At 40.7% G+C, this 15,707-nt stretch overlaps 1 protein-coding gene across 1 annotated transcript; it reads right to left on the bottom strand.

The window, feature by feature from the left end:
* Positions 1-2,156: 2,156 nt before the first annotated feature.
* Positions 2,157-13,721, bottom strand: LOC144533889 (cell cycle control protein 50A-like). The gene is made up of 7 exons (XM_078275479.1): positions 13,379-13,721; positions 10,392-10,511; positions 10,176-10,283; positions 8,531-8,618; positions 8,287-8,433; positions 7,618-7,824; positions 2,157-5,764 (listed from the first exon to the last, which is right to left on the bottom strand). Exons 1-7 carry the CDS (start codon positions 13,619-13,621, stop codon positions 5,571-5,573), a joined length of 1,107 nt encoding a protein of 368 aa, XP_078131605.1. The 5' UTR covers positions 13,622-13,721; the 3' UTR covers positions 2,157-5,570.
* Positions 13,722-15,707: the final 1,986 nt, after the last annotated feature.

The raw sequence follows: 15,707 nt of genomic DNA, 5'->3' as shown, positions 1-15,707 counted from the left end.
CACTCAAATCTTGCCCACATCTGATTTTTTTCAAATCAGATTTAGACCACTTCCATATGTGGTCCTGAATCAGACCCAGGTCTGATTTTTTTTTCTTTCAATGCGGCCGCAGTGTGAACAACCAAGGTGGATTTCATGCGACTTTTACGTCAATCTACATCGACATTTGTCACAATTATGCTCCGGCGGGAGTCAGCCCGAGACACAGACAGTAACATTAATATCCAGTGTTGTCTCTCTTTCTCTTCATTCTTCTCCTCCTCAGCACCTGCTCATTAATGTTACGGCTGCCATTACACAAACATTTTGAAATAAAAGCCAAAATGCTGACTTCCTCCATAACCTCCCTAACTTTAGTGCGACAGCGTGCTGCGTCTGATGTCATTGTTACTGTTCTTTTGAACATGCGGGTCAGTTCGAAAGCGCAAACAGTTCACACTGGAATCTGATATAGGCCACATTTTAAAAGGTCATGTGAACAGCCAAACAAAAAATCAGATCTGAGAAAAAAAATCTGAATTAAGCATTAAGACTTGTGGTGTGAACGTAGCCTAGCACGAGCTACACCAACAATTAGTTTTCTCGAAGATAGGTGGCCTACTTTTTATTTTAATCTGAAATAACCAGTGGTGGATAGTAACTAAGCTACTTTATACTTCTACTACACTACATCTCAGAGGGAAATACTGTACTTTTTACTCATGACATGGTTTTTAAAGCTCTGCAGATTCAGATTAAAACTGAATAAAATAAATTAATAAAGTATGACATTAGATCCCCTTGGTTCTTTCTACACATTTTGACTGTTCAGTTGTTCATAAGATTGTGTTTGGCATTATCCTTCACCAGGAGAGTAAGGTCTTTACAAGAGGGGAATGAAAATGTGGATTGAAGTGAAAAATGTACTCATTTTGAGTCTACTGAGTTTTGTGTTTAATTGTGAATTTTTTTATCTATTCATGTGTATGATCCCTGTTGTGAAATATGTGTATGCTCTGTATACATGGAAAACATATGTGTGAGATGTTAAATGCTAATGGGACAATGCTGAATGGAATCAATAAAAAAGTTAATAAAAAAATAAATAGAAATGAGTATGACATTAGCACATTAAAGCAGCAATAATGACTATGCAATAAATGTTAAATGGACTGCATTTATGTAGTGCCTTTCTACCTTACGCGTTACAATTTGCCTCTCATTCAAACACACATTTGTACACAAACACATTCGACATGTGGACAGGAGGAGATTGAACCGCCAACCTTTCTATGAAAGGACAACCCCTTCTACCTCGTCAGCCACAGCCGCCCAATAATATTATATCATTTATTCAGAGACAAACGGAAACCTACAATGTACATTTACTACCACTTAACAAATAAACTGCTGATGGATTCCCAGCTCTGATAGCCGACAGTTGTCTGCTCTGAGCGCTGACACCGTTACCGTCTCTCACGTACAGGCTAAGCACCGAGCTGTTCCTTAAAGGAGCTATTCCCCGGTCTTGTAACACAAGGAGAGCCTGCCAGAACTTCTTGTATTTGGTCCAAAAGTCCGAACCATCCAAAAAATGCTTTCACACTATAAACGAACCGGACCATGGTTCAGTTCGTGATCATTTCACGGAATTCTGTGAGACCAGGCTGCAGATGAATGTAGTGGAGAAAAAGTACAACATTTCTCTGTAATGTAGCGGAGTAGAAGTAGAAAGTGGCATGAAAAGAAAAGACTCAAGTAAAGTACAAGTACCTCAACATTTGAACTTAAGTACAATACTAGAGTAAATGTAATACATTCCACAACTGGAAAATTGCTACTTTGACTCAAGTAAAATATCAAAATACTTCATTACATACTACATCATTTTATCCCTCGTGTTGATTCATAAGCACATCTCCCTCACCTCCATCATATATTAGAAATGTATTATTCATATTTTTTTGTTGTCATGTATCAAAATGTATTGTACATAGCTTTTGGATTCCCTTTCTTTATTGAAAGTTACTTCATTTGTTTTTAAATATTTCATCTGTGTTCTTCCTCCTTAGCTTGCTTTTTTTGTGCTTATTGTCTCATTTAAGGGAAAATATAATAATATCCTGAACATCAGGCTGAGAATGCAAAAACTGGAAACAATCAGCCAGAGAAACCCGTTTCAATTTAAAGGACAACTTTATTCTTTGAAAGCAACAGCACAACACAGATGGAATATCAAAAGAAATGTCAGTGCTTCTCATGATTGCAGGTAACGATGTATCTTGATGAAATGTATTAAAAGAAAAATAAATACATTTTCACTCGGCACATTTCAACATGCAGCATCTATTTTATTAATGTATAGCCTCAGCTGCAAAAGAGCTGAAAATGGCAGGATTCAGGTGTAAAACGTGTGTGCATTAGCTTCACTGTTAACAGTGTAAAACACATTGACATTTAATCACATGTATTGCATTAACTTTACCGTTCTATCATGCTGCTGTGCTGCTATTATTATTATTGCATGTAAACGACAGTGAAAGAAGCCACGACACTGTGTCAATGTACATTTTCTGGATTCGATATACACACTCAAACTTTAATCCCACTTTAGACTCAAAAACCCCTGAGGTCTGCCGTGCAAATATTAGCTTTACAATGGAAACATTTCTTAAAAATAAATAAATTATAAAAAAAACGTAACGGAACTTGCTCGACGCGTTTCATTCACGACTCGCCGAAAGCGTGATTGTAGTTGGAACGTGGGGCTGACGTCACAGACAAAAACGAGGCACAAAGACGAGCCGCTCGAGAAGCTCAATAAATCACATTTACATCTCAGCTACCCAGCATGCAACTCGGGACTCAAGAACGACACTCCAGCTCACCGTAACTGCAACCGGCTTGGAGCCGAGAGAGATCCTATAACAGGGTTTTAGTTCCTCAAAACTCATTTCTTGGGCAGCATTTTATGTTCTAATCAGGATTTAAAAAGGACAATTCCGGCACAAAACGAACCCAGGGGTCCTGTCGTTCTCTGGGACATGTTTTCATGCTAATCAAATGTGTTTGTAGCTTGGAACAAGCTAGCGCGGACCGCTGATTAGCTTACAACGCTAGTATTCGGGGCACAGGGAAAGTAAAAACAAATCGCTTATTATACCACTAAAAAGGCTCAAAGTATCACCACACTTCAACGGTAGCATAATGAGGGTCCCTACATGTTAACCGAAGCATTGAGAACTTTGTACTTGTACAGACAGTTTATTAAAAAGATAGATTAAAAAGACAGTCGCGTTCTCGTATACAGGCGGCCGCCGTCTTGGAAGCTACTGTCTTTCTAAACTATCTTTTCAATAAACTGTCTGTACACTTACATACTTCTCAATGCTTCGGTTAACATGTAGGGACCCTCATTATGCTACCGTTGAAGTGAGGTGATATTTTGAGCCTTTTTAGTGGTATAAATAGCAATTTGTTTTTACTTTCCCTGTGCCCCGAATACTAGCGTTGTAAGCTAATCAGCGGTCCGCGCTAGCTTGTTTTCAAGCTACAAACACATTCGATTAGCATGAAAACATGTCCCAGAGAACGGCAGAGTAGGTACACATCTGTTATTAACCCCTAGGTTCGTTTTGCGCCGGAATTGTCCTCCTAAGGATTCTGGTTTGGCTTTAATTTGATGTAGCCGATACCAACCGAGCATTAAATCACTCTACAACGAAACAGGATTCATCTCAGAAAGGGCCGTAGCCAGATTTATTTATATATTCATTACTGCTCAATCACATTTTCTGTGAAAGCGACGGACTAAATGCTTATTCAATGCCTTCTCTGTAATGCCAGGATATAGTATTAAAGACATTTCTTCATTTTTCTGTGGTCTAAAGCCGTCGAATGTAAGATTAGGTTACACTTTACTTGAAGGTATCTACATAAGAGTGACGTGACACTGTCATGATCGTGTCATAAACATTACAAACGAGTCAACGTTTATGACATAACGCTTCTGTCAGTGTCATTCGGTTTTTGTCATAACAAGTTAGGGTTAGGGTTCATGTGTCATGACTGTGTCATGTGTTCATGACAGTGTCATGTCACTCTTATGTAGATACCGTCAAGTAAAGTGTCCTACTCCTAAATATCAAATCCAATTAGATAAACTCTTAAAGAAATATTAAAACCTGCCTCTAATGATGGGACTATTCACATACTAAACTTGTTTGCTGTAATCATCCCTCCTGTCCTGTCTTTATAGTGGAGCGGTTCTTTTTTGTAGATCCAACTAAAGCTGCAGCTAATCAAGGTTTTGATTTGATGGTTACTGTCTCGCTTCATGGTTTGGTTCGTAAAATGTCAGAAAACAGTAAAACCTGACGCCAACGTCTCATTTACTATCATAAAAGACAACGAAAACATGCACATATTTCCATGTTAGAAGCTGGAACCAGATCATTTTTACCCTTATTTTTTACAGTGCAGTGACCAATTAACTTTCAATGTACATACAAAGTAGAGCCTGACCGATACAGGAGTTTTAAGGCCGATACCGATACAAATAGTTGATTTAAAAATCTGATATTCCGATATATATATTTTTTTAAAAATCCAGAAACGCGTAGCAAAACATAAACAGATTTCCCCAACATTAGTTATTTGGGTTATTTATGAGTCCGCACTAAAATAATATGATAATGTTTGTTTTATTGTCACAACATCAAAATGTATTAAAGTTCTGATAAATAAAATGTATAAAAATACAAACTTAAGATATGAAACTTTAGGTCCTTTGAACAAAAACACAATAACAACAACAAAAATCAAAGAGTGTTGCCAACAGGGACGTTGTAGAGCGCCCTCTGGTGGACAAACTATGCAACGCCAACACTCAGAACATGGTTGAAGGGGGTTTCGTCCGTTTTCATTTTGTTTTTGAAATATTCATTTTTCGGCCATTATAAATGCCATTAGTTTGGAAAACGCCTAATATCGGCCATTGGATCAGGCTCTAGTACACAGTGACGGACTGCCCTTCTAGCATTTGCCCAAATTCCAGATGGCCAGTCCGTCACTGTACATGCAGCGTGAAAGTGTTGTATTAATATATCATTTGTATGCAACTAAAGACTATGTATTCAAACTTAAAACTCTTCCTGCAGTCGTATTCCACAGTTGGTCTAATTCTCAAAACGTACCACATTAAAACTTACTTTTCCAGACCCGATTAGCAACTTTGAGTGAATTGTTTTTATTTTAAAAAGGCAGTTAACAGGGTCAGTCTGACTCGTGGTTGCTCATGTTACCAGGAGGGAATATCTTTTAAAAGCTATTAAAGACGTCGACTGTGGCATTAAATATTTGGCTACTTTTCCATTCACTTTGGCAAATAATCAGCCGCCGTCGGGCGATTTTAAACCCTAAAATACCCATATTTGGCCGCTGAAGATGTTAATTCACTGTATTACTCTTTTTTTTTTTTTTTATGTATCTACCAGTCGTGCCTCTGGACGAAAAGTTGACCCTGACGGATGTGCCCACTGCAGCAGGAGGAGGAGGAGGAGGAGGTGAGCTGGAGGGCGCCGGCCGCCGCCTCAGTTGGAAATGTCGGCGCTGTTGTTTCGGTTGCCGCATTTGTGGTGGATGATGAGCAGGACGACGCCCAGGAAGAAGCAGACGGAGCCCACGGTGATGTACGCGATGCCCAGGAATGGGTTCTTGCCCCCCATCCAGGAGATGGTGCTCAGGATCACCCGCTTCCTGCCCTCGAAGCTGCGGACGGGATAATCTGGGTTCAACTGGTTAAAGGTGGGAACGGTGTGGTGCAAAGCAGACCCGCCTACAAAGGAACAATGGCTGGGTGTAGTAGAAGTGTTTCTCAAATGGGGGTACGTGTCCCCCTAGGGGTACTCTGGAGGACTGCAGGGGGTACGTGTCCCCCTAGGGGTACTCTGGAGGACTGCAGGGGGTACGTGACATTTTTTGCTAAATGTTTTTCAGTTCCAAGGCTGTAGTTACTTCTACTGGGTTTGTTTTTCTCCAAGTTTGTTGCTTTTTTCAAAGTTTTTGTCTCTGTTTTTGAAGTTTATCGCTTATTTGAATATTTTGTCTCTTTTGTCGCCCTAGTGTTGCCTTCCTTCTTTCTACTGTGTTTTTTTTCTAAGTATTTGTTACTATTTTCGACCTATTCTTGCCTTACGTCCTTCTTTCTACCGTCTTTTTCCAAGGTTTTGTCTCCTTTTTCCATCATCATCTAAATCTTTTCCAGGTCCAAGGCTGTTGTTTAGTAAATCTATCGCTGACATCGCTGTATTCTTCCTCTTTATAGAGACTTGTTTTTTCTACCAAAAATGATTTGCGCTGGTTAGGGGGTACACGCAAAAAACTGTTCAAAGGGGCAACATTATTGAAAAAAGCTTGAGAGCCACTGTAGTAGACTACATATTTGACAAGGAGTGAGTCACACACATATTGAGGCTCCAGGAGGGGACATTTGAGTTGAAGTGGGAAGTGTGGGTTGAATATAAAAAGAGAGCTGAGCGACACCACAAATTAGGAGGCTTGGAATCGGACCATGATGTTGCATCACAAATAAGGGAGAAAGCTCACATGTCGCATTGTTGATTTTTGTTATTTTTATTGCCAAGGTTTTTACTTTAAAGCTTTAACGCGTAACTTTTTGATATTAATGAACGTCCTTACATTGAAGCCGTTGCCAAATGAGTTCCTACGAAGCTAATTATATAGACTGGACTTTTTTTTTCTACCAAAAATGTGATGTTTTTGTCGCCTTCATTGGACCCCTCCCTCCCTCCCTTCCTCTTTTTTTTGCTTTTGGACGTTTGTCACTTTTTTCGACCTACTCTTGTCTTCCTTTTTTCTTTTGTCCTCCTCCTACCCCTCACATATTTAAAGTTTTTTTCCACTTTTATCCAAGTTTTTTCCCCCCGTTTTTTGTCACTCTTGTCGACCTAGTGTTGCCTTACTTCCTTCTTTCTACCCTCTTTTTTCCAAGCTTTTGTCATTTTTTTAAGTTTTTGTCGCCTTTTTTAATTAGCATTTAAATGCTATTCAGTTACAAGGCTGTTGGACCAGACCATTGTTCCTCTTTATATAGACTAGACTTTTTTTTCTACCAAAAATGTGATGTTTTTGTCGCCTTCATTGGACCTATTCCTTCCTTCTGTCTTTTTTTTGATTTTGGACATTTTTGTCACTTTTTCCAACCTTCTCTTACTTCCTTCCTTCCTTCCTTTTTCTACTGTCTTTCCCCCCGAAGTTTGACGCATATTTTAAGTTTTTTTCCTGCTTTTCTAAATCTTTTGTCACTGCTGTCGACCTAGTGTTGCCATACTTCCTTCTTTCTACCCTCTTTTTCCAAGTATTTGTTGCTTTTTTCCAATGTTTTGTCATTTTTTTTCGCCTTTTCTAATCAGCATTTAAATGTTTTTCAGTTCCAAGGCTTCCAAAGTTGTTTAGTAAATCTATCGCTGACATCGCTGTACTGTTCCTCTTCATATTAGACTTTCTTTTCTACCAAAAATGATCCACGCTGGTCAGGGGGTACATGGCTTAGAAACTAAATTCAAAAGGGGAACATTATTTTAAAAAAAGCTTGGCAACCAGTGACATAAAGGATACTGTAGACGACCTCCAGAGTGTAGTTTCCTCGGGGCAGAGTTGGAACCATGCTGCTCTTCTTGTTGATGATGCGGTAGAGTTTGCGGAAGGTTGGCAGGGCGGCGGTTCTCATCCACACGATGAAGTCCTCGTTGATGAAGCCGTTGTTCCCCGGATCAGTGTCCAGCTCGTAGACAGGCCTGCGCCAGTTCACCGGCTTTGTGGTGCCTCAATTAGAAGGAAAAAAAGAGCAGCGATGAAGTTTTGTTTAGCTCACTGAATTAAAGGAGAAATCTGGCGCAAAATGAACCTAGGGGTTAATAACACGTGTACTGAGTCGACCGTTCTCTGGGATATGTTTTCATGCTAATCGAATGTGACCAGTTTTAGCACAAACCGCTAATTAGCTTATACCGCTAAATTATCCCTGCAGCGCGCAGGCCTACGCGATGCTACACGCCCGGAGCGGCCAGATAGATTGGATAACATGGGTGCAGAAATAAAAATAGCTGCGCTAAGCTGCTGTCTGCGAAGCTTACGCCTACGGTGTGTTTTCGCTGTTAAGCGTTATGTTAATTGCACCAGTTGATATTCGCGGACTTATTCGTTTTACAGACATCCTGAAGCTGATGGCAGAAAATCACTCCAACACGTTGGTGAGAGATGACCCCGATAAGCTGCTACCGATACCTTGAAAAGCGGCCGTGAGGTTGGGGTTGTTGCCCCTGGGGTTTCCGAACTTCACGTGCTTGTCGGTCCACCAGGCGATGCCTGTAGTGTTCAGAGGAATCGGGATCCTCGTGCCGTTGGGGTCGTTGTAAAACAGCTCCAGTGTGTCTGCCGTCAAAGGAAAAGACAGTTGATTAGAAAGAATTCATCACAATCAAACTCCTAACTTTTTGTTTGGGGTCAACAGAGCAGGAAACTGGCTCACCGTTGAACATGCTGTTGGCGATGGCCCCACACGGAGCAATTGGCTTGTTTTCATGAAAAGCGTATGGCTCACACTCCTTACTGGGACTCTGTGAATGATTAGGAGGAGATTAAAAAGATAAATGGCCCCACCTGCAGGTATGTGTCTGTATCAGCCTAAAGCGTGATTTATACCCTGAAAATCTTCTCGTTCTCGCAAGAGCATAATTTGAATTTGCTCAGCGAGTCACCGTAGCAATCAGTAATGATGCTCATTAACTATGCCCTTGAACAGATGACAGTTTAATCTACCAGTTAGCTCCGCTGGTAGCTAAGCGTATAGAGCTCAACAGTCCCGCCCCTCCTCCGAGAGACATTGGGTTCCGGAAGTAAATTTCCCATTCATTTCTCCCATTGGCATCTGGAAGAATCCGTACATAAAGAGTTTGAGACCGTGCCTTAGGCTGACCAGCTACGACGTGACTCATAAGCATACAACGTATCATTTCGAGTGAAAAAAGGAACAGAAAATCCAAACAAGTCAAAAGGTACAAGACTGTGTACATATTTTCATTTTCAAGCGAAGGAACTACTCCCATAACTATCCCATAAACCACCGCGCACCACTGAATAAAGGAAGCTACGTTAGTTTAGCTAACAGCTAATTCGGCTAACCGCTAGCTGAGACAGCATGTAAGAACTTTAAAAGACCCTCAAAATAAAACCTGAAAATAACCGTTAAAATATACAACTGTTACGTCAGCTGTAGCCTGCTTTACTCAGTGTTAAGTTTGAGTTAACGTTATTTTAGACTGAATTAAGCTGTCAGCTAGCGGCTGGCCGAATTAGCTGTTAGCTAAACTAATGTTAGCTTCCCGGTGGAGGCTAACAGCAGAAGCGTGGAACCGATCGTGATTCGTGCAGTGCCGTAAATCCTCGTAAAACAGGATTATCATCTTGGGCACGCGCATGACGGATCATGCAGGCAGCTCGCCAGGCGCTTCACGCCATGCGCAGGTGCGTTTAGGGTGTGTACGAATCCACTTTTGCTAGTTTGATGGCGGAAAAAAGGGTCTGTGCGCCGGGCACATGGTTCGCAATTACGTAAAAAAGGTTGGAAAAACTATATAATACTGTACTATTGTCAATTTCATTCTCATTTAAGAAATGACAATGTTTTTATGATAACAAAGAGGTTTGGTTTACTTGTGTCATTACATTATCTGGGTCACATAACAGAGATATATCACCCAAAGATGTATTCTGGGATTCATTCAAACCTATTTTTATTTATTTTTTTGGCATTTAAGGCCTTTATAGACCTTTTTCACAGCAGACATGTTGACATGTCATAGTAGGAAGAGCACAGGTTTATTCAAAACCATTACTGATGGCTGCATTCCACTTAGGAGAGGCCCTGGTGTTGTTCATGCTGACTCACTGAAATCTCTTACTGGGACACTTGATGGAACTGAGCCATCGTTAAGGTTATCAATTTCAGCTGTGCTTTTCCTACTATGACAAGTCATAATGTCTGCTGTGAAAAAGGTCCATTTTCATTGGACAGCTGAAGCCATGAATGCATTCTACCAGCATTTGGCTGGGAGATGGTGCTATATTTTGAACCCTGTGTGTTATCAGTGACGTCATGTGGAAGTGAGTCCTACCATGAGGGAGTTAATGTCTCCATTCAGCTGGCTGTCATCTCTGGACTTGACATAGCGACGGTGGTTTTGGTAGAAGTTGGAGAGGCCGTAATACACGTAGACGTTGCTCTGTTGAGTCAGATGAACGTATAAAAGACAAATTGTTCAAACTAGCTGTGGGAACATTTATTACGGAGAGTATTCGGAAGTATGTAGCAACATTTTTTTTTTGCTCACCTCATATGGCTGGTCCAGGTAGAAAGGTATGGTGCAGGTACAAGGCTTTGTGCTGTTCCAGCTGAAGTTCTGGGAGCAGTTGAAACAGGGACTGGACATATCGACTCCTGTGTAATCGACCTGTAGACACCGAGAAAGAAGTGGATCTATACGGCACTTTTCAAAACAGTAGCTACTAGGGCTGCACATTTAATCGCAATCTTATCGAAATCGCAATATGGAGTAAGTTGGCTGTGGATTTGCTAGCAGGAAAGATGAGCAATGAATGATGGGTGAGATGTATTCGGTACGTGTGTGTGTTTGCAATGAATGTGTTGTGAGATGAGTTTTTATATATATATATATATATATATATATATATATATATATATATATATATATATATATATATATATATATATATAGTTTTGATAAATAATCACCAATAATGTGGATACAATGTCTTAGTGCAGGGGTCTTCGACGTTTTAAGCCAAGGACCCCTTAACTGAAAGAGAGATGGAGCTGGGACCCCCTATTACATATATTGTATAAATTGAAGTTGCATAATAAACTGGGCCTACAATAACTTGTAGGGCGGCCTAAAGCCTTTACACACATAGCTATTAAAATAGCCTAATAATTGTTGGCATGATTTTATAAATCATGTTTTAATGTTAAACATACATATGGCACACATCTGTGTGACTTTTGAAAAAACTTTAAAAAATTAACAATTATTTGGAGGCCCCCCTGCATTAACTCTGAGGACCCCCTAGAGGTCCCGGACCCCCTGTTGAAGATACCTGTCTTAGTGGGTAAAAGGCAAATAATAAAACAGTAAAGGCCCAGACACACAGAGCCGACGGCCGACCGTCGGCAAAAAAAAGCCAGTGTGACTGATCAGTCTCCCCGAGTTGGTCCAAAAAGTGCCTCAGAACACACCAAAGAGACGAGACGTAATACGTCTCCGTAACAGCAGGCGGCGCTAATCTGTATTGTCGCCCAAAAATGAAAACCGGCAGCTGATTGGACGAACGCGTCACGTGGGTCTGGTTTCTCCGGAAATTCGAAGCCAGACTGTCATGGCGTCTCGTTCAGAGTACGATCTCATATTGGACTAAAATAGTTCATCGAAACGTGTTTCTGAAAACATTTGAAGAGAGAAACAGGCCGTGCAGTTGCTGAATCTGTCTTCATTTCAGATCAACAAAGGTCAGTTTAGAAGATTTGTCAGATTTTGAGAGACTCTAGTTACGCTCATCCCGCTCCCCGTTTCCAGGTTAGCTCTCCACCAATCAGATGGGTCATTGAGTCCGACTGCTGGCAGTGCCCGCCCCGCTGATTATACATGTCAAATCGGCCAAAATGAAGGACGACGGCCCCTCGGACGGACGACGACACGGAACACACTGAACAGACTCGAGTCACCGACCTCACCAGACTGTCCTACGGCAGATTATCAGCTCGGTGTGTCGGAGCCTTTAGTCTGGTAAGTTCAGAAAATGTCATCAATTTACTGTAATGCAGCCTTTAAAACCAGGAAAAAACAACACCACTTGTGTCATATCAGGATTTTACAATATCCTATATGTAAGACCTATTATACCGATATATATTAATACCTATATATTGCCCGGCCCCTACTACAATGTGCTTAACCCTTGTGTTCCATTCGACCATGCATTGTCCTCCGGGGTCAAAACTGAAAATCCCGTTTTTGTCACTTTTTTTCGATACTTTGGGCGCTTTTTTCAATGTTTATGGCACTTTTTTTTTTTACGTTTTGATGCTACTTTTCACTACCATGTATAAACACCACTAACACAAACTCATTACTAGATTTATTTTTGGAATTAATGGTCAATAAACCTCATTTATATGAAATTATAGCTAATTCTTGAGTTAAAAAGCAGAAATTATGAACTTTTTAGACTAATAGTAAAGGAAGGATAATCACAGAATGGCATTATGCCAACGTTCAGCCGAGATACTATTTCAAAAAATGTCAATTTCTTTTCAAATGCTAAAAAATTGAACAAAACACACAACATTCAATGAAAGTATAGATTTTTGTTGTACTTGCGAAGTGCGTTGTATCGAATGATCCATTATTATTTTTGAGTAATCAAAATTAGGTAGTTAAAAAGAAACCCATATTTCTGATATAGACATTTAGACAACGGGTCAAATTTGACCCGAAGACAACACAAGGGTTAACACTAGAACGAAAAGAAAAAATGAAGCAGATGAAGCCAAGGACATGAGGGGTACAAACCCTAAAAATCAAGACAAATAGCCCATCTGTAACAAGGTCACAGCCGTGACTAGTTGTCCGACACAATGATAGATTACACATTGCATGTGCTTTAGTGGTAAGGACAAGTCATCAAGTATATGTTTGAGACCGTAACAAAGATGAACAAGCCAAAGGAGAAATACAAGGACAAGTATTGTGGCCATTGCTGCCAGCAACACATTAGGAGATGAGACACTTGGTCAGATGTCTGTTGTATTATCGGAAACAGTACAACGCCAAACTCCATTTAAAAATAGTCAATTTTAGTGTTTCGTCTAAAATCAGTCACTAAATCTGACCAAAAGTGCACCATTTTATATAGATTTCAACGTCTATTAAATATAAACATGCTTCACGCGTTAGTGACGTATTTTGGAGAAAGATTATGGGACTGGTCAGCTGACAACACAATGTTGTATAGGTTAGCCTAGATGTTGGTTTTATTACTGAAATGAAAGCTGATTTTCAGTCACACATCTGCCGAATTTACCGGAGGAACAAAACGTTTCAGAAGATGTTTACGTTAAATTACAGAAGACGTGGAAATCTGCCGATATGCAAGGTCAACAAAAATTGCAAAATTTTTAAATGGAATTTGGCGTGAGTGGTCCGAGTGTACAAGGCAGCTCCACAGGGAATGTTAATATACTATTGTGTCGCTGTGTCATTGTGTGTTACATGGCTAATCCAGGTGGGCCATATAACGTTACCTCAAACTCCTTGATGTTGTTGGACGTTACAAACAGGCCGATGCCGATGGGGATAAAGAGCAGTCCGATGATGAAGAAGGCAGGGAGCACGGTGCCCGCGGTGAGGATGGGCTGCCAAGCGGGTAGTCTCTGCTGTTTAAACGCAGTGTTCTCGGGCTTCTTGCTGCGCAGAGTCCCGCCGCCGGGCCCGGACACGGTTATATGTCCATCTTCGTCTTTGGCGTTGTAACTAGACGCCATCATGATTGCTACCCGAAATCACCAAGTTGTTGCTAACGATCGCCAGCTAACGCCGTTAGCTCCACCAGGAAGTTTACAAACAAGGATATGAACTTAACACCCGGTGACGTCACCATATAGTTACGGAGCGGAGCGTAACTACGTAGAGCTCAACAGTGACCGCCCACTGTTATAACGGCTCTGTCTCCGGAAGTGTTTTTCCCCATTCATTTGTTTCATTGCCGTTTATATATAGAGTTTTAAGTCTGGAACCATGACAACCAGCTACGACATGAATAGTAAGCATAACACATTTGATTCGGCGCAAAAAAACTAGGGCTGTCAAACGATTAACTTTTTTTAATCGCGATTAATTGCTGAATTTCTATAATTAATATTTTATCACATGATTAAAATTCTATTATTTTGCATTTCAGAACAGTTTTTAAGTCCATATTAACAATGGAAAGCCATTCTTACCAGTGGATCTTGATTGGGGATCAAATGAATGCAAAGAAAGTGACTATGAACTTGACTTTAAGATTTGTAATTGTTTATTTACTGTGTAAACAAAAGAAAAATGTGTAAATCTGTCATTATTGCACAATTCCTCCAAGTACCTAACTAAAAACCTAAAAATCCCTATCCTTACTAGAGTCACTATAGTGTTTAGTAACTCCTAAATAATGTTGATTCCTCACTGACGTCCAGTGATCAGCGGTTAATGAGACAGCGTTTGCAGCACCTTGCAGCAGTTCCAGTGTGGCTGCTTTCTCCGTGTCATACAGGCTGTGTATGGTGAAACTACTGTCAGTAGTATTATACTGCAGTATAATACTACTACTGTCCCCCTCGCAGCAATGAGACGGGTCAGAACATGCCAACCGTAGTACGTCTTTAAGACCCGAGTCCTCTACGATGCTGACAGGTCTGCAGTTAGTTGCCACCCATTTCGCAAGAGCTGTAGTCATTTTTGGGGATTTGGTTTCATCCACAGGTCGGCAAGTAGCACTCTCCAAAATACTGCTTTGCCTGAGGGGGCTGTGGGTAGCATGCTAGCTGGTAGCATCACGTTAACTGTACTACTATGCTTAGCTCCGTAGGTGGTAGCTCAAGCTTGACGTGCTTCAGTGATATTTTAATTCGGTATATGGCTTTGACTTGTCTACGAGCCGTATGGGAGTTTTGGAAAATAAAAAGCTCCATTCAGAGTCATTGCTGCTGTCTTTCTCCATCATGCCTGCAGCCTGCAGCAGCAGGATGTGATACGAGGAAGTGGCAGCTTGATGATAAGTAACGGTGCTGCAAAGGGTCAAAATAGTAGCCTGTTAGGCACGACGCAACGCCGAGTGAAGTGTAAAATAAATTAATAAATGCCGGCATGCGATTAATGCGATTAAAAAAAATGAACGCGTTATGCTCAGCCCTTAATCGCATCGTGATTAACGCGTTAATGCTGACAGCCCTTAAAAATTTTTTTTGAAAACGGCAAAAAAGGCAAAAGGTACAAGACCGTCATAGACTTCAATGGCAGAAGCTAGCTCTAGCCGTTCGCGGTTTGGCGGGTATGGTAAACGTTTCTATGGTAACAGCGAGTTGAACCAATCAGAGACGTTGCTGTTATGCTTAGGATTGTGGGTAGTGTAGTTTTTCTCCATTAAATCGCGGATAAAACATGTTTTTCTTAAAACAAGGTTTATTTCATACAGACTTCTAGCTTCTACTAGCCTGGATGCCAGCCGAACTTAGCCCCGCCCACAACATTCGAGGTCGGGAAGTTCGTCACATTCTGACTAGAATCTGAGTATGACCACGTCAGGCTAAGCTTCTACAGGAGCAGAAACCTTCGTTTCACAACCACGTAGCTCGGGGTCAGTCTAACTCGGATGGTTTAGACATTATGACTGATATTCTAAATCCTTACGGAGAAAATCAATGGGATTTTTACTTCTGACTCCGGAAGTAAGAATACAATACAATTTCTCCATTGACAGTTGGAGTATAAGCCATAAAATCCTCGATGGTAGACTTAAAACCAGCTATGACATGACAAAGCGATTGTATATGCTCATATAGATGCTAAAAGTTCATGGGGCACCAACCTTGTTTT

Source organism: Sander vitreus, chromosome 18 (assembly GCF_031162955.1).
Source record: "Sander vitreus isolate 19-12246 chromosome 18, sanVit1, whole genome shotgun sequence".
NCBI lineage: Eukaryota > Metazoa > Chordata > Actinopteri > Perciformes > Percidae > Sander > Sander vitreus.
The sequence above is the reverse complement of the archived record's forward strand: the minus strand, read 5'-3'. Positions and strand labels throughout refer to the sequence as shown.